Genomic DNA, 25593 nt, shown 5'->3' with positions numbered 1-25593 from the left:
CCCTCTCTAAAACTAAATAAATAAAATCTTAAAAAAAATTAACAATTGGCTCTTGATATGTGAGCTAGATCCAGCACACCACTAAATTTATGCAAGTTCTCAGCGAGGTGCAGCTCAGAGATGAATGGGTTACTTGGTGCTGAAAACCACAAACCTGCCCCTCTTACATATGACAGTTCTCATCTTATATGTAGATATACACTAGAAAGTGCAAAAAAGTTTATTAACTATGATGTGGTAAAGAGATCAAGCCTGACAATGTCTGTGCACATGGCCCAATAGCTACATGTTCTCTTACCTAAAAACAAAAATAATAAAATACAGTGAAATGCAGCAATTAACAGTCTAACAGTACAGCACTGGGGTCAAAGGTATGGAGCTGCCTCTCCTGACAGCCAAGTTTTGAGATGTGCAATTAAATGGTAGTCTTGGTCCACCCCCTGTGGATCTTTTTAAAGCTCCCCTTTGGAACCATAACAGAGTGGCACATCAGAATATTCAGATTCAGGATCTGGCCTCCAGTATTTAAGGCAGAGACATGCAATATTCCCCCTTGAAGTACCAGTATCTAATTTGGGAGTTGCAGAGAACTAAGCTGTTCGCCAAGAAGTCTAAGGCAACAGGCCACATGGGAAAAACACCAAGCATTCTGTAAGTTCACATTTGGAAACAGAATTAAGAGTTAGATGCACAAAACTCATAAAGTAATATAACCAGAAATAAATACTTGAGCAGCCAAAGAAAACATCTCAAAGGCTTTTAACCCCTTCTGAAGACTTCAGAATTAAATTCCTTTTATAGTCTCCATATAGTGTGATAAAAACTCATGGAACATCAAAAAGATAAAGAATAGCACCTAGAATATATTAGAACAGAGGAACAAAAACACTTTATCTTTCTTACTTCCTTAAAGAAAGCAGGTGTTCAAACACTGCCTTGTGCTCCTTTGAAGAAGAAAGCTATAACCCAGACCTCAAAATAAGGAATGAAGAAGGAAACTGATAGCAGCCTTATGACTGTGATGTGAACACAAACCCATGGAGCTGACTCAATTACCAACTTATTCTCTTCCTATGAAGGACTCTGTTGTTCATTCATTTCAAAAGCAAGGGACTGCTTCAAATCATGATCAGAGCTACAAAACAACACAACTAAGGATTCATAGAGCACCATTTGCCTGAAGTGACAAACATATCGCACAGGATTAATCCTGAAAACATGGCTGAGAGAAAATTACAAGAAAATCTAGCTAAAACTAGTTCCTCATTTAGTGGGATGTGGCTTTAACTGGGTTCCCAGAATATCATCTTTACCAAAGAAATGAGGACCTACAAAAAGTGTGCCTCACAATTACATCACCATCTTCAAATCCTCTAGAGACTAAATTATTTACTCTTACTGCCCAAACTGTTTCCCTCTCTCTATTGAGGTGCCGGACTGGCCCACTACATTGGCCCCAGACAACCACATACTTAAGAAGTAGTCCTTCACTGTGAGGTTTAAACACTGGAAATGTAAACTGCTAATTGTATCCTGTCACTTCTACTTCCTTATAGGACCAGAGGTAAATCATAATGTCTATTAACTAGCCAGGCTCTAATCTATGGACAAGATTAACAAAAGAGGCCAGGCCAAATCTATGAGACATAGCTAACAAATCAAATTTTAAAAAATAGATCTTGGCAAAGAATATAAAAGTGATATTTAATAACATATACAGTGTATAATGTATGTACAATGGCAATGTGCTGAGCCACCTAGTGAAGAGCATGGGGAGGGACTATCCTGATGAAAAAACAAAGAAGGGATAATTTTTGTCTCTCATACTTGAGAAGAGAACTATATCACTCTATCACAGAGGACTACACTGTCAGTCCTTCCTGACATGTCATACATATTTCTTAATGGCTTATAGAAATTCTCATGTAAATTAAAGTTTAAAATAGGCTGCTGTAGGAAAGGGAAGGAAGTTGATATAAGGGTGAGAGAGATCAGAAGGGAGAAGTATAGGTTATGACAACATCACTTCCTTATCTCAAATATTATATAAAAACAGTTTGTAAATACCTCAGTTCACTCATATTTGGTTCGTTTTATAAATCAAAAAACATTTTCAAGACAACACAGGTTAAAAGAATATTTCCTTGTAAATAACTGGTAATATATTCTATATAGTCCCACAAAATCTTTTGGAGAGTTTTTCTTGCCTCTGATTTTAATGTCAAGAAGGAAACCAACCCTAAGAAAGTAAAATAACAAGTTGTACTTGGCAAGGAAAAAAAAAAAGGACTCCCTGTGTCTCACCATTCCTTTACTTGACTATAAATTGATAACACTTTAAAAACCCACTCAAAGCACTTACTCCTGAGCCTATCAACTCTATGGAAATTAATGTTATATGCTCCAAGTCACCCAAACATAATTGATGATGAGATAATTAAACCAGTGAGTAATATGCTGCATGCTAACTCACAGTTGAAAATGTTCAGGGAGCAAAAAAACCCAAACATTTCGTCTGGTAGCATATCAGGAAGCTACAAAGCTCTATTTCATTTAAAAAAAAATTTGGTATCAGCAGTGTGGTCAACATTTAGGATTCTTCCTCAAATTGGAATAAAACATGTAATACATTCAAAAGCAAAGGTGAAATAAAAAGTATCTTTGTGTTCAGGAGAAGAATTCTTTCATTCAATTAGAGTATGTTATTAAAAGGGGTAGTTATGAGTCTCTTCTGAAAGTTTCCAAACAGTTTATAAATACAAAAAGATCATTTCTTCAATAAATAAATGGTTCCTAAAGTCTTGACTGATGAATTCGAGAATCTTCCATCACTAGTCTCCAGGTCAGCTCCACTTCTCTGAGAGCCTTTAGCTGCCAGTGGAATGGGATATTTTCGGTTATTAGGTGATTCTTCTCATATCATGCAGACTTTCATCAATATGTCTCTTCATAGTCTGAATCCTAGAGGGGAAAAAACAGTAATTGTGGTATATATGTGAAGTATAATACAACAGCCAGAATTTAGCCAAAGGCCAAACATCAGGATCTCCCAAACAGAACCTAGTTTGGGGCAGTATCTACTGTGAGGTGGCAATGACTCAATACACCTAAATTCCCATGAAGCATCCCAGGGCCTCAATATAATTGGTGACTATTGGGTGAATTCCTGCTTTGAAACCCTAAGCATCCCCTTTTCCTTGATGATTTTTAAAAACCTGAACACTCATTAAAAGATGCCTGTCTACTGCAGAATGCGTAGGACTGTAGCTTGGAGTTTAGGTTAGGAGTCAGTCTACCACTGAGTTTTAACCCCTTGCTGGCTGTGTGACCCTGAGTAAAATTATTTAAATTCTGTAAGCCTCAGTTTCATCATCTATAAAACTAGGATAATAAAAATCCTAATACTGCATATAGCAGCTATGGGAATTAAATGAGACAATGTATGTAAATCACTTAATACTGTGCCTGGTTCTTTGTAAGCACTCATTCAAGATTAGCTAATCTTACCATTATTTTTATTATTCAAACTTGTACTCATTGCTTCAAGCCTCAAGTGGGCCATTACCACTACGTGGCGCACCACATTTCTCTAGTCCATTCATTCTCCTACTCTCCTAGATGACTATTTCATACCTTTCCCACTTTCCCCACCTCCAAAATCTTCTCACTTCATTCTCAGCTGATGATCTTGATCACTCCCATGATGGAAATAGAAAAGCACTCAGTAGTGAACTTCCACAAGCTCCCATCATCATATTTACTTACTCATCTACATCTGGGCCCATCTACCTGGCCTTCCTTATTCTTCTTATAGATACACTCTCCCTGCCCTTATGTAAGGCCAACATCTTCACTTGTGCACTAGATCCTGGAGTCAATCCAGCGATCCTCACCTCTCTCTTTTCTGATAGCTACTTTTCTTTCTCTACTGGCTCATCTACTATCACATACAAATGTGCTATTAGTTCTCCCATATTAAATAGAAAATCAATTCTTGACATACACTTCCCTCTGACTATTGCCCTATTTCTATGCATCCCTCCACAGGAAAAAAAAAAAAAAACTCCTTGTAAGAGTTGTTTATACCCACTGTCACCAGCAAATATCTTTGTATTCTTTCTTAACCTTACCCTGGTTCAGCTTTCATCCCACTATTCCACTGAAGCTGCTGTGCCAAAGTCACCAATAACCTCCACATTATCATATCATCCAATAATCAATGCTCATTTACCCAACCTGACCCAGCAGCAATTGGCACACTCATTCTCTCTTCTCTTTTGCAAACACTTTCTTCACTTGGCTCCCAGGATACCACACTCTCCTGGTTTTCCTCCTACCTCACTGGACATTTCTTTTTAGCCTCCTTTGCTAATTCCTCCTCATCTCCCCAATCTATCAACCATGGAGAACTCCAGGACTCAGTCCTTTGACTCCTCTCTATCTATACTCATTTCCCTAGTAGAAATGGCTCTACCAGTCCTTACCTGCTAATGATTCCTAAATTTATACTGCCAGTCTAGAGCTCTCTTATGAACTCCACATCTATATAACCAATTGCCTACTCCAATCTCCACAACTATTTCAAACTTAATATATCCAAATTCAGCTCCCAATCTTCCTCCAAAAACCTGTTGTACCCACAGACTCGTTGCATGTTAGAAAACAGCAACTCTATTCTACTAGTTGCTCCTCTCACTCTTTCATATTTACATGCAACCTATAAGTGAAACCTCTGGCTTTACCTTTAAACTATAATAAGAATATAACTACTTTATACCACTTCTACTACCACCACCTTGACCCAAACCAACACTATCCCCTCTCGCCTGCATTTTTAGAGTCTCCTAATTGGGCTCTCTGGTTCTGTCAAGGTCCCTTACCACCTATTCTCAATACAGAAGCCAGATGACCCTTTAAAAACATACATCAGGAAGCAGAGTCCCACACCAAGTCCCAAAGAGGCCCACACCAAGACACATCATAGTTAAAATACAAAAGGTTGAAGACCAAGAGAGAATCTTAAAAGCAGCAAGAGAAAGGCAGTTAGTTACCTACAAGGGAGCTCCCATGAGACTGTCAACTGGTTTCTCAACAAAAACTTTGCAGGCCAGAGGGACAAGTATTAAATATTCAACATGATGAAGAGCAAGGACCTACATTCAAGATTACCCAGCAGAGCTGTCACTTAGAATTGAAGGATTTATAAAGAGCTTTCTACAGGAAAAAGCTGAAAGGCTTCACCACCAAACCAGTATTATAAAAAATGTAAGGGGTCTTCTTTAAAAAGAAAATAAGATCTAAAACATGAAAAATAAAATGGCAATAAATACATGTCTATCAACAACTGAATTTTAAGTAAATGAACAAAACAGAACAGAAACAGACTCATAGATACAGAGAACATTTTGATGGTTTCCAGCTGGGAGGAGGCTGGGGGGATTGATGAAAAAGGTGAAGGGATTAAGAAGTACAAATTGCCCTGGCTGGTATAGCTCAGTGGATTGAGCACGGGCTGGGAACCAAAGTGTCCCAGGTTCGATTCCCAGCCAGGGTACATTCCTGGGTTGCAGGCCATAACCCCCAGCAACCGCACATTGATGTTTCTCTCTCTCTCTCTCTATCTCCCTACCTTCCCTCTCTAAAAATAAAAAATAAATAAAATATTTAAAAAAAAAAAAAAGAAGTACAAATTGGTTGTTATAGAACAGTCATGGGGATGTAAAGTCATGGGGAATGTAGTCAATAATATTGTACTAAATATGTACCATGTCAGATGGGTACTAGATTTATCAGGGGGATCACTTAGTAAGTTATATAGATGTCTAATCACTGGGGTATGCACCAGAAAGTAATATAATATTGTATGTCGACTGTAATTGAACAATAAAAAATTATTTAAAGTAAAAAAAAAAGTTCTTTGACAGCAAATATTTTTGTCTGTTTTGTTCACTGCTATTTCCTAACTACCTAGAGTCATATCTGGCACACATCAAATGCTCCATCAATAACTTATCAAAATATCCAAACTCTAAAGGGTTGGTATTAGATCTTCTCCACTGGCACTTTCTTTTTTTTTCTTTTTTTTTAATTTTATTTTAATTGTTGTTGCAGTACAATTTTCTATCTTTTACTCCCATCCCAACCCACCCACCCAGTGCTCCCCACCTCCCTCCCATTTCCACCCGCCCCTAGTTTTTATCCATGTGTCCTTCATACTTGTTCCTGTATACCCTTCCCCTTTTTCCCTGAAATTCCCTCTCCTCTCCCCTCTGAACTATGTCAGTCTGTTCTCTATTTCAGTGTCTTTGGTTATATTTTGCTTGTTTCTTTGTTTTCTTGTTTAGGTTCCTGTTAAAGGTGAGATCATATGGTATTTGCCTTTCACTGCCTGGCTTCTTTCTCTTAGCATAATGCTTTCCAGTTGCATCCATGCTGTTGCAAAGGGTAGGAGCTCCTTCTTTCTTTCTGCTGCATAGAATTCCATTTTGTAAATGTACCACAGTTTTTTGATCCATTCATTTACTGATGGAGATCTAGGTTGCTTCCAACACTTGGCTATTGTAAATTGTGCTGCTATGAACATTGGGGTGCATAGGTTCTTTTGGATTGGTGTTTCAGGATTCTTAGGATATAATCCTAGCAGTGGAATTGCTGGGTCAAAAGGCAGATCCATTTTTAGTTTTCTGAGAAAATTCCATACTCTTTTCCATAGTGGTTGGACCATTCTGCAATCCCACCAACAGTGCACTAGGGTCCCATTTTCTCCACAACTTCTCTAACACTTGTTGTTTCCACTGGCACTTTCCCTCATCTTACCTATTACACTGAAGTACCAGAGAAAGAGGAATAAAGAACACTGCAATGAGTAATTAGGCTGTGGTCATCTGGCTAAGTGCTGAGTTTGGCTATAGTAAGTACAAAAAGGGACTGGGTTTAAACCATAAAATGACAGGTATGCGTCATATTAGATCATGTTACTTCTGAGCTGTTTCCAACTGGACCACATAAGAAAAAGCCTTTCTTTTTCCTAGGATCCTGGGATAGCCACACAAACCTATCAGTCACAGCAAGTGCTTGAAAGGAGAGAAATGGCAACCTTTTGAAATTTAAATCAAAATTCAGTCCTTCCAACCTGAGTATTTCTTACTGACAAAGCCATTAAGTCACCTAAATGGTTATATCACTCTAATTCCATGGGGGAAAAAAACCTGAGGCTCTGCAGAAAAGTTCAATTCAGGGCTCTGGGTCCAGCCAGTCAAAGTCTCCTAGCATGACTTCAGTGGCAGAGGACACTCCATGTTCAGGATGTTCTCTGTCAATCAGCAGAGAAAGCTCTACACTGTCCCCTTCTATAATCCAAAGACACCCCTCTCTGCCCATGAAAGAGAAAACAAAATAACAATTAGAGTTTGGGGGTAGGGGACTCCCTGAAACCAAAATGCTTTGGAGGAAGACCTTGAGTGATACCATGCTTTGGGCCTACTGGAATGCCCTCTGCTCCCTTTAAGGGCAAAGGAAAAGAAGTAAGCAAAAGAGTGAAACATGAACAGGGGACAGAAGAAATGGCATAAGCTTACCAAGCACTCAGCACAACGGACGCAAAGCCTTGCCATGCAGTCACCTTCCTCCTCTTGGTCAGTGCTGTAAAAAAGGACAAACCAAATAAGAACAATCATGAGGTCAGTGTATTAGAGCAGTTAAAAGCACAGGCATTAAAGTCAGACAGATCTGGTTTTAAATTCCAGTTCTGCCACTTATTATCAGGGTAACTGGGCAAATTATTTAAGTTCCAGGGGCCTGTTTCCCCTATAAAATGTAGATAGAGGATAGTGGTTTGGAGTAAAGAAAAAATAAAAACACATAAAATACATACCACACTGCCTGGCACATAGTGAGGGTTCAATAAATAGGAGCTAGTCCCAGTCATTCATTTAGAAATATACTGAACACCAAGCATGTCTAAGGCACTGTGGTAGGCTGGGGATAAAGAGCTCATAGTCTCGGACTTCCAGCCAAAATGGAGGCGTAGGTAGACACACTGTGCCTCCTCGCACAACCAAAATAAGGACAACAATTTAGAAACAAAATAACAACCATAACTGACAAAAAATTGAACTGTATGGAAGTCCAACAATCAAGGAGTTAAAATAGACACATTCATCCAGACTGGTAGGCAGGGTGGAGTCAGAGGGCCGGCAGAGAGAGGTCGAGGCACAAAAAGTGATGGCACTGAGCACACAAGGCACCCCACCCCAGCTATCCAAGATGGCAGTGGGCGGACCCTGGGTGCACAGGTGGTAGCTGGTAGACTCAGGTGTGGGGTGGCAATAGGCAGACCCAGCAAGGCAGCGACTGTGAAGCAAGGCACTGAGCGCAAGGCAGCTGGCTGACTGGGTGGTCCCACATTCACACACAGATAAACCAGGCAAAACTGGGGAGTGAGACAGGCCGCACAGGACTCAAAACTAGGATTGAAAACATCTGTGGGGGTTAAGGTGCAGGGAGAGACTCCCAGCCTCATAGGAGAGTTCAATGGAGAGACCCACAGGGTCCTGGAATGTACACAGGCCCACCCACATGGGAATCAGTACCAGAAGGGCCCAGTTTGCTTGGGGGAAGCTGCGGAGGGTACTGGGATCCAACAGAGAGCAGAGCAGGTGCCACTGTTCCCTCTTGGACCCCAACCCAACATACAGTGTCACAACCCAGCAACTTGGGTTGCCCTGCCCCAGTGAACACCTAAGGCTCCGACCCTCATACGTAACAGGCACTACAAGACACACACACACACACACACACACACACACAAAAAGACCCAAACGAAAGAACAGATCAAAGCTCCACAGCAAATACAAGTAAGCAACCAAGAGATAGCCAACCTATCAGATGCACAGTTCAAAACACTGGTGATCAGGATGCTCACAGAATTGGTTGAATTTGGTTGAAAATTAGATGAAGAAATGAAGGCTACACTAAGTGAAATGAAGGAAAATACACAGGGAACCGCTAGCGATGGGAAGAAACCTGGGACTCAAATCAATGGAGTGGACCAGAAGGAAGAAAGAAACATCCAACCAGAAAAGAATGAAGAAACAAGAATTCAAAAAAATGAAGAGAGGCTCAGGAACCTCCAGGACATCTTTAAACATTCCAACATCCGAATTATAAGGGTACCAGCAGGGAAAGAAGAAGAGCAACAAGTGGAAAAGTTGTTTGAACAAATTATAAAGGAGAACTTCCCCATTCTGGCAAAGGAAATAGACTTCCAGGAAGTCCAGGAAGCTCAGAGAGTCCCAAAGAAGTTGAACCCAAGGAAGAACACACCAAGGCACATCATAATTACATTAGCCAAGGTAAAAATGAAGGAGAGAATCCTAGAAGCAGCAAGAGATAAGGAGACAGTCACCTACAAAGGAGTTCCCATCAGACTGTCAGCTGATTTCTCAAAAGAGATCTTGCAGGCAAGAAGGGGCTGGAAAGAAGTATTCCAAGTCATGAAAGGCAAGGACCTACATCCAAGATTGCTCTATCCAGCAAAGCTCTCATTTAGAATGGAAGGGCAGGTAAAGTGCTTCTCAGATAAGGTCAAGTTAAAGGAGTTCATCATCACCAAGCCCTTATTATATAAAATGTTAAAGAGACTTATCTAAGAAAAAGAAGATAAAAAACATGTACAGTAAAATAACAGCAAACTCACAATTATTAACAACCACACCTAAAACAAAAACAAAAACAAACTGAGCAAACAACTAGAACAGGAACAGAAGCACAGAAAGGGAGACCACATGGAGGGTTAGCAACAGGGGAGTGGGAGGAGGAGAGAGGGGCAAAAGGTACAGAGAATAAGTAGCATAGATGGTAGGTAGGAAATAGACAGGGGGAGGGCAAGAATAGTATGGGAAATAGAGAAGCTAAAGAACTTACAACACATGGACATGAACTAAAGTGGGGGAATGTGGGTGGGAGAGGATGTGCAGGGTGGAGGGGAATGAATTGGGGGAAATGGGACAACTGTAATAGCATAATCAATAAAATATATTTTTTTAAAAAAGAGTTCATAGTCTCTTGGGGGTGAGAGACCTATTGAAACTTAACAAGTACATTATTATATAATACAATAATATAAATGTTTTAATGAAGTTAAGGTCAAAATTCTCTGGCAGCAAAAAAGAGGGAGTGACTAATTTTCCTTGCAGGACCCAGGAAAACTCAACAGAAAGGGACATTTCAGCTGGGTCTTACATGATAAGGAACAGTATGCCAGGCAAAAAAAAGGGAAAGAAGGAGGGGATTCCAGGTGAGAGAGAAGGATGTGGAGGAGGGATGGAGTACGACCTGATTGGGTATAGTATGTGGAGAAAAGAAAGTAAGCTCACTGTAGCTGGAATATGGATCAAATGAGAAGAAATGGTAGAAAACAACATGACTTGTTCGAACTTCCTATCCATTTTAATGAGATATCCACATCAGATTTTACATTCAGAACCAAAGAATCATAAAGTCTCATTTCCAAAGTAGAAAACGAGGACCATACAATCAACCCTTCCATCTCTCTCCAAATTAATATCCACAGGTTTCACTTTCAACCTTCCCTGTAGTAATGCTCAGCAGAACTCTTCTCTTCAAAAGAAGTTTCAACCCTGGTCAGTGTGGCTCACTCGGTTGGGGTGTTGTCTGGTAACCAAAAGGTTGCAGGTTCAATTCCCAGCCAGGGCACATACCTAGGTTGTGTGTTTGATCTGTCATGGCACATATGATTCTCAGTCTGGGCAAGTGCAATCCCCAGTCACGGTATATACAGGAAGCAACCAATCAATGCATCTCTCTCACATCCATGTTTCTCTCTCTCCCTTCCTTCTCTACCTCCCTCTGTCCCTTCCTCTCTCTTGGAAAGCAATGAAAAAAATGTCCTCAGGTAAGGATAAAAAAAATTTTTAATAAAAAGGTGCCCTGACTGGTGTGGCTCAGTAGATTGAGCTTCAGCCTATGAACCAAAGAACCACCAGTTCAATTCCCAGTCAGGGCACATGCCTGGGTTGTGAGCCAGGTCTCCAGTTGGGGGCATGCAAGAAGCAACCACACATTAATGTTTCTCTTCCTCTCTTTCTCCCCTCCTTCCCTCTCTCTAAAAATAAATAAATAAAATATTTTTTAAAAAAAAACAAAACAAAAAGGGCCCTGGCTGGCGTAGCTCAGTAGATTGAGTGTGGGCTGTGAACCAAAGCATCGCAGGTTCAATTCCCAGTCAGGGCACATGCCTGGGTTGCAGGACACGGCCCCCAGCAACCACACATTGATGTTTCTCTCTCTCTCTTTCTCCCTCCCTTCCCTCTCTAAAAATAAATAAATAAAATGTTTAAAAAAAAAAAAAAAGAAATTTCCACAGCAGAACTAGTCTCAGCCTGGAAGAAAGGAAGGCATGGGTGCAGTGACCTTGGTACCATCCACAAAGCAGGGATCTGAAGAGGAAATGGATTTACTGGACTTACTCATCTGAAACCTCAATAGATGACTTCTTAAAGCCTGATTTGCTCCTCTTCTTCAGCCTTGCAGACTTCCTCCCCATTCTCACCAGCAGCAGAACCACCACCACAGTTGAGGGAATGAAAACAAGAATGGAAAGAAGTGCCACAGAGGAGAGCATGGTGCCAAAACCTAGAGAAGGAAAAGAGAAGGTAAAAGAGAGGGACATTCAAAAATGTTTCCTTGGATATGAGATAGGTTTTACTTTCACCTTTTCATTTCCTCACATTACAAAAGGAATAAATTGGATATAGAAAATGTAGAAAATATATAAAAAAAAATAAAAATTTACCCATAATCCTACTACCTAGGACTGACACATTAGTATCTATCTATTCAATTGTCTTTCTAAGTATATGTGAATATGGGTCTGCATATAGGGAGGACAGTGTATATTTTAAAAGTACAAATAATATTTTATATATTATTCCTAACCTCCTGTTTCACTTAATATATGATAAGTATTTTCCATGTCATTAAAAGTTCCTTCCAGATGTGATTTTTAAAAAAGCTGCATAGTATTCTACCATATTGAGTAATTTAATGACTGTCTTCTATTGATGAACATACAAATTACTTCCAATTCTTTGAATTTATGAGTTATATTATGATGATCATCACTGTACATAAATCTTCATGCTTAGCTCTATTTCTTTAAGATAAAATTTTTAAATAGAATTCTAAATTAAAGGGTATATATTTTTAAGGCATCTATTCATACAACCATCTTTCAGAAAAACTATATTAGTTTCTACTCCCCCCACCAGTGTGAATGTGTTCATGTCTTTGAAACTTATGGGTTATTATCTTTTAAAAAACCATAATGTAGTCCTGTATCTCTAAGTCTTTGGTTCAAATCCAACTAAGAACTAGAATGTTCAAATGTCATCAGGAAATAACATAGAAAATAAAGATTAGTCCTTAATCTACTCTCCTTCTGTTTCATACTAAAAGGAAAGTGCTGGTCTTTGCAACATCAAGGAAATGTGCTGCCTCTATCACTGGAGTGGGAGGTACCCTTTCAAGACACAGGTAAGAACACTGTCTCATAACTAAGGCATGAACATACTAGGGAAACCAGAATGACTTCTTTATGGCAGAGACAACAACCTTCATTTATTACAGGATTTGTCATACATCCCACACACCTCTGGCCACATGAAGACTTAACAAAAGGAGAGGTGGGGGAGATGAAGAAACTATGACAGTATTTGATGAAAAACTTCAGCTTGCAAAATGAAAATTAAAATATTAATCCCAAGAGAGGGGCTTCTGAGCAAAATGGGGGGCTTCTGGCCAAAATGGAGATGTCAGTATTCTTCACTTCCTCACACAACCTAAAGAAGGACAACAACCAATGTAAAATCAAAAAGCAACCGGAACTGCCAGAAAATCAAAATGTATGGAAGTCCAATGACCAAGGAGGTAAAGAAGAAATGTTCATCCAGACTGGCAGGAGGGGTGGAGATGGGCAATTGGTGCAGACAGGAAATTCAGCAAGGCAGTGGCTGGCAGACCGGAGGTCCCACATTCTCATGTGGATAAACCAGGAGGAACAAGTGGGGAGCAAGTTGGGAACAGACTGTGCAACCCAGGGACCCAGTGTGGGAAACTAAAGCTTCAAAACCACTGGCTATAAAAACCTAAGGGGGTAGAGGTGGGAAAAAACCCCAGTCTTACAGGAGTCCATTGGAGGGGCCCATAGGCTCCTAGAACATACAAAAGCTAAGTCACCCAGGAATCAGCACCAGAAGGACCTAATTCACTTGCGGGTAGTGGGGGAAGTGACTGAAAGCAGGACAAGAACTAAGCAAATGTTATTGTTCCCTCTCTGATCCCTCCCCCACATACAGTGCCACAATGGAGCAAAGTAGGTAGCCCTGCCCTACCTAAAACTCCGCCCTTTACAATGTAACAGTTGTGCCAAGACAAGAAAATATGGCCCAAATGAAAGAACAGATCAAAACCCCAGAAGAAGAACTAAGTGACGAGGCGATAGCCATCCTATCAGATGCAGAGTTCAAAACACTGGTAATCAGGATGCTTAAAGAAATGAGTAAGGACACAAAATAAAGGAAGACGTGAAGGTTATGCAAAGTGAAATAAAGAGAAATATACAGGGAACCAACAGTGCCCTGTATACTCAAATCAATGATTTGGAGCAGAAGAAATAAACATGCAACTGAAACAGAATGAAGAAACAAGAATTCAAAAAAATAAGGAGAGGCGTAGGAACCTCTGGGACAACTTAAAATGTTCCAACATCTGAATCATAGAGATGCCAGATGGAGAAGAAGAAGAGCAAGAAATTAAAACTATTTGAGAGAAATAATGAGCCCCTGGCTGGTGTAGCTCAGTGGATTGAGTGCCAGCCTGTGAACCAAAGGGTTACTGGTTCAACTCCCAATCAGGGCACATGCCTGGGTTGCAGGCTGGGTCCCCAGTTGGGGGTGTACAAGAGCAACCACACATTGATGTTTGCCTCCCTTTCTCCCTCCCTTCCCTTCTCTCTAAAAATAAATAAATAAAATATTTTTAAAAAGAAAAGAATACTTTAAAAAAGTAGTAATGAAAGAAAACTTCCCCAATCCAATGAAGGAAATAGGCTTGCAAGTTCAGAAGCTTAGAGAGTCCCAAACAAGTTGGACACAAGGAGGGACACACCAAGACACATCATAATTAAATAACCCAATATTAAAGATGAGACAATCTTAAAAGCAGCAAGGGAAAAGGAGTGACAGAGCTACAAGGAGTTCCCAGAAGACTATCAGCTGACTTCTGAAAAGAAACCTTGCATACAAGAAGGGGCTGGAAAGAAGTACTCAAAGTCATGAAAGGCAAGGACCTACATCCAAGATTATTCTATCTAGCAAAGCTATCATTCATTTAGAATGAAAGGGCAGATAAAGTGCTTCCCAGATAAGGTCAAGTTAAAGGATTTTACCATCACCAAGCCCTTAGGATATGAAATGTTAAAGGGATTTCTCTAAGAAAAAAAGATCAAAACTGAAAAGTAACATGGCAACAAACTCACAACTATCAACAACTGAACCTAAAAAAAAAAAAAAAAAAAAAAAACTAAACAAGCAACTAGAACAGGAACAGAATCACAGAAGTGGAGATCACCTGGAGAGTTATCTGAGTGGAGGGAGAAGGGGAGAACGGGGGAAAAGGCACAGAGAATAAGAAGCATAATTGATAGGTAGAAGATAGACAGAGGGAGATTAAGAATAATATAGGAAAAATGGAGAAGCCATGTATGACCTACGGACTAAGGAGGGTGGGGGACCAGTGGAGGGGGATATAGGGGAGAAAAAAATGGGACAACTGTAATAGCATAATCAATAAAATATACTTTAAAAAATCATCCTAATAGACAATTCAGGATGGCAGAATGCTCCAAAGACCAACTGGACTACAAAGATAGGTAGTTTTGCTTGTCTTTGATCTGTCCAAAAAGTACCACAGTAATCACTGGGTACTGCAGAAAAAAGGTTAGTGACAGTTAGCTTACCCCTTTCTGTGACTATTAGCTCTGTCATAGGAATGTTATGGTGCACATCTGGGGGATTCTTCACAGCACAGCTGAATGTCCCATTGTCCTTCATGGTAGGGTTGTTTATGCTTATGGATGCATCCCCTTTGTATACATCTCCAACCCAGGAAATTCGATCTCGAAATGTGCCTGCTGTGGTTGGGTACTGGAAGGACTGATAATGAAAAATCTAAGAAAGCAACACCATGAGAAAAAAAAAGTTAATTTGGAAAATGCAATGAAAATGTAAAGCTTAGTAGGTCTAAAATAAAATACAAATGTGTAAACAGTTTTCTCAGTTGAGCATTTTTTTTATGCTTTGTTCACCTCCATCCTGTAGGTTAAAAGACGGGTTAATGAAACATCAAAAAAAGGCCTGATGAAAGAATCTTGGTACCCTAACTCTCAAACCTCTTCTAAATTCTCCCTAAAGTCCTAAAGCAGTTCTCAGCCAGGGGCAATTTTGTCCTCCAGTGAACATTTGGCAATATCCAGCGACAATTTTCGTTGTCACAGTTGGGGGGAATACTATTGGCACCTAGTGGGTACAATACAGAAATATTACTAAAAATCCCAAAATGCATAGGACAGCCCCCATAACAAAGAATTATCCAGTTTAAAATATCAACAGTGACAAAATTAAGAAACCCTATTCCCAAGTAGCATCTAATATAGTACTGTATGGTTTGCAAATGAATTCTATGCATTTGCTATTTGAGCCTTATAACAACTATATACAGGGCAAGTATAATTATTTCATATTTATAGAAGGAGGAACAAGGCCAAAAAAAGAAAACAACTGAGCTACTAAAGGTACAGAGCTAATAAATGGAAAAGGGGAGATTTTTTTATTTTCTCAAAATCACCAGGAGGGTATAATATAATCAAGCCTCTCTCAAGCTATCTATCTTGACAATTAATAAAAATCCCAAGTCAAAAACATGATCAGTACTCAATGAATGTATTCTGAATTAAAAAACTGCTTCAGATGAGTGATCAGACACATTATCACCAAAAGCACTTACTGGAATTTTATCTGACTGCAGGCCCCTTCAGGTACAACACAATATGATATCTCCCCCCCTTTCTCTCTCCCCACCCCCACCTCCCTCCCTCCCATGCAAGAGTCAAGGCTTTCCTCTTTATTTGTTTACTTGGTACCTCCCCATTTAGGAACAATTGTCCAATTTTAAAGAGCAACTTCCCAAAGAAGATGCTGAATCACTTCTTATTGGTTCATTTGTTCAGGTATTCATTCAACAAATATTTACTGCACACCTATTATGTGCCAGGCACTGTGTTGAGCAAAAGGATATGGTGAGAGCCAAATGAGCACAATCCCTGCTCTCATGGAATTTACAGTCTAGTGGGAGATACAGATGTTAAGAAATAATATGTGCAATGTATGTTCCAAAAAGGGAGGTAAAGAATGCCTACTGCTGATTATCAGCATCAGCATGACAGGGTTTGAAATTCCTTATTGACAGAACAAGGCTGGCTGTGTATCTTTGAGATGAATCTAACTTCTAACTTCCAAGTTAGTAATATTCAAATCCTTGCTAACTGATTAGTCTGATAGATCCCTGACTGACCACATAACTGCAACATCATGTTATATAACATTAAACGGCCACTAATTCCAACTTGGATGAGCCGACTTTCTGACCAGACTAACAGAGACTAGCACTATATGAGAACAGCCTGCTGTTTGCAGTTAAGGCTTCTAACCCAAGAAAATCCCCATTGCTTTCTCTGTTCTATATTTTTTAAAAAGATTTTATTTTTAGAGAGAAGGGAAGGGAGGAAGAAAGAGAGGAAGAGGAACATCAAATCAATGTGAAAAAGAAACATCAGTAGGTTGCCTCTCACATGCCCCCAACCAGGAACTGACTCGCAACCTAGGTATGTGCTCTGGTTAGGAATTGAACCAGCAACTTTTCAGTTTGTGATACAATGCCCAACCCACTGAGCCATACCAGTCAGGGCTCCTACTCGGGCCAAGGAGGCAGAACTAAATGAGGTGAGCCATAGCTCCCAATCACTCAAAATAAAGTAAACTATTTTAGGTCTAAAATAGAGGACCATGCACACAGCCTCGCTTTCTTCACTGGAGTCACCTACCTAACCCCAAGCTACATGGCATTAAATAATGACTCCTAAAAAAAATTCAAAGCTATACGTTAAAATTAAATCAAAAGTTTTTTCCAATGAAGGAAACAGGAAAAACAAATTAAAGATACTTTCAAAAATCCAATTTCATATACAGCTTTGACATTCTCATTATTGAGAGTATCTACTCCAAACTAGGGTAATGCTAGAAGCATCAAGAGAAAGGGTTTGTTTTTTTTTAATACCACTGCAATCTTCAATCAGACATCCACAATGGGATCTGAATCATAAATTGTTTTATATGTGTGACTGAAGTGTATCACTTCTAGTAGTGAAAGACCATCTGTCACCAACAGCATCTGTCATCAACATCAGGTGCTACTATTTCCTTCCAAGAGTACTATATAAATCAATGTAGATGTTTACACAATGGGAAAAGATGCCAAGATAAATCTAGAGTACAGATACTAAGGCAGATACACCCACTGAGACAACTTCATATGACAGTAAATGAGCAGCTTTGAAAGAAAGGATGACTAGGACTGGACACCTATAGAATTTTTCTAGCCAACAGTCCTGGAGGTACCATTTCTTAGTACATGGAATCTGAAAATGATATTATGCAGCCAGGCAAAAAGAAACAACAAAGGGGAAACAAAATTAAACCACATTTCCTCTGAATTTCTGACAACTTTTTTTTCCAATAGCTTATTTGCAAAACTCTTACAGAGAATAAAAAGCCTTACGTGACCAAATGGGTGTTATGTAGGGCAGCAGCTCATCTCCTATTGAAATAGAAGCTCATCTTCTATTCTAAGATGAGAATGCCTAAGGAATGCCTGGGACTTGGAATAAAAGGATTCCTAAGCTTTAGACCACAGAAGACTCAAAGAAAATTTTTGAAGTATACACTTACTGATTCTGTGCGACTGCTGCTGGGAGGTCGGTATGTCCAATCTATGGTGAGTTTGTCAGTGACAGATGAAGTCGACTTGAAAATGCATTTCAACTTGATCTTTTCTCCAACATAACCCCGAACATGGGCATCCACTTTAATCTCCAAGGAAAGGGCAGTGTAAACACCTAATCAAAGCAAGCTCAAATATTTAAAGTGTTTTTATTTGGGTAGAAATACAGATGACTAAAGAACATAAAGATGCTATTTATCATGTTTAGGACTCTCATAGAAACCACAGTAATAAATATCTTCTCATGCAAGTCCAAAAGGACAAGGAGTGGATGTCTGCATTAATCAAGGATAGTATTTTTGTCATTTTACAATATTAAATCATAGGATGGATTCTTGGGTAAAATTTAAAAGTGGTTCCACCAGCATTTTTCCAAATACAGACTCTTGGTTAAATTACGTTCAAACAAGTGGGTCAGCCCACAGCAGGCTAAAAGAAAACACCACCCACTCCTCCCCACCCCCTCTCTCTCTCTCTCTCTCTCTCTCTCTCTCTCTCTCTCTCTTTCTCTCTCTCGCTCTATCTCTCTTTCTCCTCCCTCCCTCCCTCCCTCCCTCCTGGAGTATGTCAGCTATTGTAGTCTAAGGGACTTACCCCAACTACAGCATGGTTGTAACCTGAAGCTACTCCGGCTTCAACTACCAGCCAAATGAGAATACAAAGTAAGAAAAGGATATTTTTTTCAAATAATTTTGTAAAACTGCCCTAAGGTTCTATCTAGCGTTGTTTTGGTTTTTCCTTTCTTAAAGCTGGTTAATGAATCATATTCATTAAAAGTAAATCATGGGGAGGAAAAGAGAACAACTTAATCCATTCTAAATGTGAAAATGATACAATTTCTTTAAATCTCTAGAGACTTACTCTTTCTAAAACCACATCATATGTCCAACTTTGACACTCTACTACCCTAAAAGAGTTGGCACCTCCCTCTGACCAATCCCCTCTGCTTTCAGAGAACAGTGAGTAGACATTTCTCTCCCATAGGGAGCCTTTTTTTTTTTTTTTTTTAGGGAAGTAAGCCGCTGGCCACTTTGTTTTTCCTGCTTCCTTCTCTATGGCAATAAGCCATGATTGCTTCAGCGGGCCAAAGACAAACAGAACAGCAAACTCACACACTGTCCTGAATACCAGAAGTTCCTCTGGTAGAGGCAGGATGCATATCCCAGCCCTATCACTTGCTGGCTCTGTGATCTCAGCAAGTTACTTTACTTTTTCCGTTTTTCTCTCTAGTGGGAATAATAATAATAGCACTTATCTTAGAAGTTCACTGTGAGGAGTAAATGAGATAAAACATTTACAACACTGAGAAGCCAAACTGAACCCAGAGAGAATGTTCAATGTATGTTAGCTTCATCATCATTATTGCCACATCTTCAGTTCTGCCTACACTCTTTCAACCTCTTATCACAGACAGTTATGAGTCATCCATTCCACTGACTTTATTTCTGCTGCTTTGAATAATTTTTCTTGCTTCTCTCCAGACAATCTAGTCTGTTCACATTCTTCTTAAAGGAGGAGACCAAGACTGACCTCACAACTCTAATAAGAATCTGACCCATCCCAAAGATAATTACTTCTGGTTCATTCATAGCATCCTGACTTTGACAGAATAAACTTGTCATTTCTCTATGCCTTCATGAATGCTGTACCTTTTCCTGAAAAGCCTTCAGCCCTCAGTCCCTACTCTCTCCTGAACTACCTTACTCATCACCCAAGATCCAGTTCTAAAAAATGGAAGGTGGAAATGAATGGGTTAACTACTTTCTCTCCATACCCTTTATTCTAAAGAATAAGCATAGCAGAGAGATTTTAAAGTATGGGTTTAGAATTAGACAGACCTGGACTTTGATTTCGAGTCCAGCTACTTTCTAGCTGTAACACTCTTATCACAGTTACTTAATCTGTTCAAACTTCCATTTCCTCACTTGGTAAATGGGAATTATAATAAGACTTACTTCACTGGATCACTGTGAGGATCTAATAAGATTAAATAACCACAAAATGCTTAGCATGGCACCAGAAATAGAAACTTTCAATAAATGTTAGCTATTATTATTAAAGAAAATACCACAAACATTCAAAACCTTTCAATAATTCTCTATTGGGCTATAGAATAAAATACAAACAGTGACAGTCTGCCCCAAACATTTGCTTCTCCACCCTCCTACCAATCCCATCCCCTTCACCATGCCCTGACTGTCCTGCCATTTCCTAAATTTACTATGTCCTTTTATATTACTGTGCCCTTTTTTGAATGTGTCTTTGTCTGGAAGGATCTCCCCATCTCTATTAGTTCTGTCTGAGTTGTTTCCCTCACATACCATCCCCCAATGCTCACATGCTTTCAAAACCCAGCTCAAATATCAGCCCCCTTGTGATGTGTACCCAAATACCCTGATGCAGTTCATTGTTCTTTCTTCAATGTTCTCATTACATTTAGGACGTAATGCTACTCTACCTATATCATTGATTACACTCAGTTTCAAAAGATGATTTCCTCCATTAATGTACCACTTTGAGGGCAAAATTCAGAAGGAAGGAAGCAGGCAGAGAAGGGCTGAGACAGAGAAGTGAACAGGTCACCAAAAATTGTAGTGTAGGAATAAAGTGTGCTCACTGGTCACCCACTCTCTTCCTACCCCCCTTTTACTGTATTTTCAACATTCTTAAGTTCCCTACACTCCTAGATGACCATGCCTACACTGTGACTGTGGTAACACTGAAGGAGAAATATCACACAACTGCACAGATAGCTACCATAAGACATTTGTGAATTCCACCCACAGCTGAGCCTTTAATGACACTGATGGCCCTTTAACCAGGCTTGGTCAGCTCCTGATTCCTCAGACTCTGCCATTCTCTTTTATCCTCTGTGTACCTACAAATCCCTCATTCTCAGAAAATTTTCTCCTCTTACTTCTTCAAGAAACTTGAGGCCATACAAACTGCCTAGCCACATACCTTCCTGTATCTGCATTCATCCTAACTTCCAACCTCAAAGAGTGTGGTGTCCCTTTTTCTATGCAAGGTCAACTCCTCTGCTCTAGGGAGGACAATTAGGAGGAGTCGAGTAAATATAAGATTACTTAGAAGGCCACTACAATAGTCAAGAAGACAAATAAGGGGAGCTTGAATGAAGATGGTGGCAGTGGACACGGAGAGAACTAGGGAGACAATACAAGCTAAAATCAGCAAGAATTGGTGACAGATCAGATACGGAATGTTAGACAAAGAGAAGTACCATGGATAATTCCCAGGTTCCTAATTTGGTGATACCATTCACTGATGTACACAGGGAAGACTAGAAAAGTACCACGCTTGGCAGGAAACAACATGAGTTTTACTTTGAATAAGTTTAAGGTGCCTTTGAGTTACATAAGGAATGATGTCAAGAGGGTAGCTGGATTAGGGCAGGGTCAGCAAACTATGGCTCATAGGACAAATCTAGCCCACATCTACACAAAGTTTTGTTTTGTTTTGTTTTGTTTTGTTTTAGAGAGAGAAAAGGAGAGAAATATCATTGTGAAACATCAACTGGTTATCTCCCATATGTGCCCCAAGCAGGGATCAAACCCACAACTTAGGCATGTACCCTGACCAGGAATTGAACCCGTGACCTTTCGGTATATGGGATGATGCTTCAGCCACTGAGCCACACAGGCCAGAGCTACAAAAAGTTTTATTAGAATACAGCCATGCTGACTCATTGATACATTGTCTTGGGATGTCTTTATGATAATCCAGCAGAGTTCAATGGTTGCAAAAGACCATGTGGCCCACAAAGTCTAAAATATTCTCTGGCCCTTTACCAAAATTTACCTACTTTGATTTAAGGCAGATATGGCAACCAACTCTATACACACACACACACACACACACACACTCCACATCTCTCACAGTTTCTATCAAATCTCTATGTGTCCTTCTTTCCTACCTACCCCTTAAACATTGGCATGCCTTCAAGTTCCATCCTTAGCCTATGGTCCTTCATTTAACACATTCTCCTTGGACAATCCTATCCACTTTTATAGATTTAACAATTCTTAATCGACTAATGATTCCCCAATCTATATTACTAGCCATCACTGTCCCTGAGTGTCCAAATATTACTAGATATATCCTTGAGTATCACCATCACAAGGTCTCACATTGAATGTAGTGAACTTTTATTTGTTGCCTGCTCTATCCATTCCCCTCCTCTCCTTCCCTAACAATGCACAGATTTTCTTTGGATATCCACAGTTTCCAATGTAGCCCATGAGCTTGGGGGAAGATGCATCTATCAGACAGACCCCAGGCAAGAAATAGAAGGCACAACCAAGATTTTGAAAAGTGTATGGGCAACTTTTCAAAGGAACTTTTCTCAGGGTCATGGAAGCCAAAGTCAAGGCCTTTGCCACCCCCAAGCCTGAAGTAACAAAAGAAGGAAGTGGTGTTACCAGAGCCTGATATGAGATGAAGAGACTGCCACCTGATAGAAACAGTCGTCACAGAGGGACACAGCCACTGAATCAGACTACACTACTAATTTACACATCAGGATGTTGGTTCCCCTTGGGGAAGAAGGGATGATGACTGGAAGGAAGCATAAGGAAGCATGATGAAATGACATCAAGCCAGTTACCCAGGTGTGTTCAGTTTCTGATAAGTCATTGAGCTGTACCCTTATGACATGTGCACTTTTCTCTATATATTATACTAAAACTGAACATGTTTTAAAATCAAGGGATGTAAAATCATTTGTCTCCTTCACTCAAAAAATAAATAATAAAAGATATTGATCCAATGTTACATTCATTTATAAATCTCTATCCTAGGGCTAATCTGCTTATGAATATTTCTTATCACCTGAGTAAAAAAGCATTCTTTCCATGCAAAAACAGCTAACTATAGAAATACTCATGATAATTATCAAAATTTTAATCTGGGAGGAAAACAAGAAAATGACATTTAAACATGGAAGAAATGAAAAAATGGTAAAACTTCCAATTTTGTATACTTTTCCAAAATAAAAATCTATCAGCCTTTGATTTATGAAATTGCTCATTTAGCCCTGGCTGGTGTGGCTCAGTGGATTGAACACCAGCTTGCGAAACAAAAGGGTCACCAGTTTGATTCCCAGTCAGGGCACAGGCCTGGGTTGCAGGCCAAGTCCCTAGTGTGGGGCATGCAAGAAGCAACCACACATTGATGTTTCTCTCTTTCTCATTCTCTCTCTTTTTCCCTCTCTAAAAATAAGTAAATAAAATCATTTTTTTAAAAAAAGAAATCACCCACTTAAATGAAAAAAAAGTATAAAAACCTTAGGTCCCTAATCTATTGTTTCTAATACTTAGACAACTGATAATAGCAGAACCACATTTATAACATAGGGAGAAAGCAAACAAGCTAATAATGTAATGGGTCCTATCACTGAAGAAGAAAGACAAACACTGAAACAAAACAAAGGTATCACCTAACAGATTCAAAATCAACATCCCCCCAAAAAGGATTAACCTTGAAAACATGCTAATTGAAAGAATCTAGTCACAAACCACCCCCTCCACATATTATAGTATTTCACTTATATAAAATGTCCACAATAGGCAAATCCGTAACAATAGAAAGTAGACTGATGTATGTCAAGAGCTGGGGGAAGGGAGGAATGGGGAGTAGCTGTTAATGGTTTTGGAGTTTCTCTTTGGGGTGATGAAAATGATCCCAGATTGACTGTGGTAATGATTGCACAACTCTGAATATACTAAAATCCACTGAAGTGTACACTTTAAATAAATAAATTGAATGGCATGTGAATTATATCTCCAGAAAAAAAATGTTCTTTTTAAAAGGCAAAAAGATAAATCTATTCAACAAGTATATAGATCATAAAATCAACTTTTAATGTTTGAATTATTTGGTCTGCTAGATTTGATGCATGCTAGATGTGAAATGACATCAAGCTTAAAAAAATCACCCATGATTTCTACATTTGTTTTCTTCAATGGGACAATATTTGAACGTTGCCATTGGGGGTGGGGTGGGGGTCTGGGATTATCTGGAATGACAGTAGGTCAACCTAATTATTCTACTGCAAAATAATTTAGCTGAAAAACTGGACACTTATAATGACATAGGCAGCTAGGAAGGATCAGAAAATGTGCTGGCAGCATGAATATTACTCATGAGCCAAATAAAAACTTCCCCACCTTACCTGCTGAGATTTAGAACACTTAAAGTCTTTATACTAAAGGTACCCTTCAGGAATTCTCACTATCCACAGGGAAATTATACGATGTTAACAAGTCATTCTAATGCTAGCTCTACTAACACATGATTTACCAAAAACACACACAAACACACACACATACACATTTTTTAAAAAATCCAACAAATAATTGCACCCTAAAATGAAGGTAATTAGGCTCAATTGAAACAATGCAATCTGAAACTGCATGAAAGCAAAACTTATTCAAATTTTAAGAGTATGTCATAGTGTGAATACTATACTTCTTATATTAGTTAATAGTATACATTAAAATTTTAAAAGAATTGATGTGCCCTTTATTGTATTTTTTAAATTTTGCTATTAACATGCTGAAGCAGTTTTTTCAACAAAATGCTTCTCTATTCTAACCAAGTTACAGCATATCTTTCATGTAATACGTTTTTATTTCAAAGGCCCTGATAATCACCTACCAAAAATAAAATTACTGATAATCATGTTTCTCTTTCCCGAAATACTAGACAAACGAATGAACACTAGAATTGCCCTTTCCAAATCATAACATACAGCCCACAATCCACAGCTGAGTCAATCACAAGTTAATGCAGGGTACACTCAAAACCAGAGCCCTCCGTGGTTCTATCAAGTCGAGCCATCACCATAACACAGGCAGTCACGCAAGGTGGTCGAGATCACAGGGGCTCTGGAAAGCACTGGCAAGATACCGACACCACTGAGTGGGTAGTGATTACAAGAAGAAAACATCCTCCCCACACCTTCCCACTTCCTTCCTTCCTTCCCCGAAGCATTGTGGGGGCTTTCCGCTACTGCCCCCCACCCGGAAGCGGAATAGCGACCATCTTCCCTGCCGCCCCCCCCCCCCCCCGGAAGTGGGGCAGAGCCAGCCGGCACACTCACGCTGGAAGAACAGGACGCCCACCAGTGGAAGCAGAATGCAGCCATGACCTCGCGCCGCTCCGCGTTGCCGCATCCCGACAGCTCTCCAGATGCTTGTACACCTTGTTTACCTCTCCCAGTAACATCGCAGGTAACAGCGGAAGTGACGTAAAACAGGTGGCAGCGGAAACCCTTAAAATGGTGATTCAAAGTTGCCATGGGAACATGGGTTTTTTTCCAGACCCACATTTTCACGGACCCGCGAAGATTTAATTCTCAAGTAGGAGTTTATTCTCTTTTGCTTGAAAATGAGATAGGATACAGACTTGGCGAAGTTTACTATTTAGTTTTATGGAGTC

General features: G+C 39.6%; 1 protein-coding gene across 1 annotated transcript; it reads right to left on the bottom strand.

Annotated features, from left to right (window-relative positions):
- Positions 1–197: 197 nt before the first annotated feature.
- On the bottom strand, positions 198–25406 carry MPZL3 (myelin protein zero like 3). Its single transcript, XM_028516785.2, has 6 exons — positions 25256–25406; positions 18084–18250; positions 15038–15248; positions 11490–11655; positions 7578–7641; positions 198–2961 (listed from the first exon to the last, which is right to left on the bottom strand). Exons 1-6 carry the CDS (start codon positions 25326–25328, stop codon positions 2935–2937), a joined length of 708 nt encoding a protein of 235 aa, XP_028372586.1. The 5' UTR covers positions 25329–25406; the 3' UTR covers positions 198–2934.
- Between the last annotated feature and the right edge of the window lie 187 nt (positions 25407–25593).

The sequence above is a fragment of the Phyllostomus discolor genome, chromosome 6, assembly GCF_004126475.2.
Source record: "Phyllostomus discolor isolate MPI-MPIP mPhyDis1 chromosome 6, mPhyDis1.pri.v3, whole genome shotgun sequence".
Taxonomy (NCBI): Eukaryota; Metazoa; Chordata; class Mammalia; order Chiroptera; family Phyllostomidae; genus Phyllostomus; species Phyllostomus discolor.
Note: the sequence above shows the minus strand (reverse complement) of the source record. Positions and strands in the feature narration are given on the sequence as shown.

Coding starts and splice junctions, on each gene's coding strand:
- MPZL3 (XM_028516785.2), bottom strand. CDS start 25,328: ATGCGGCAACGCGGAGCGGCGCGAGGTCATGGCTGCATTCTGCTTCCA. Junction 15,249..18,083: donor GCAGCAGTCGCACAGAATCA/GTAAGTGTATAC, acceptor TTGCTTTCTTAG/ATTTTTCATTATCAGTCCTT. Junction 2,962..7,577: donor TCCGTTGTGCTGAGTGCTTG/GTAAGCTTATGC, acceptor TTTCCCCTCTAG/GATTCAGACTATGAAGAGAC.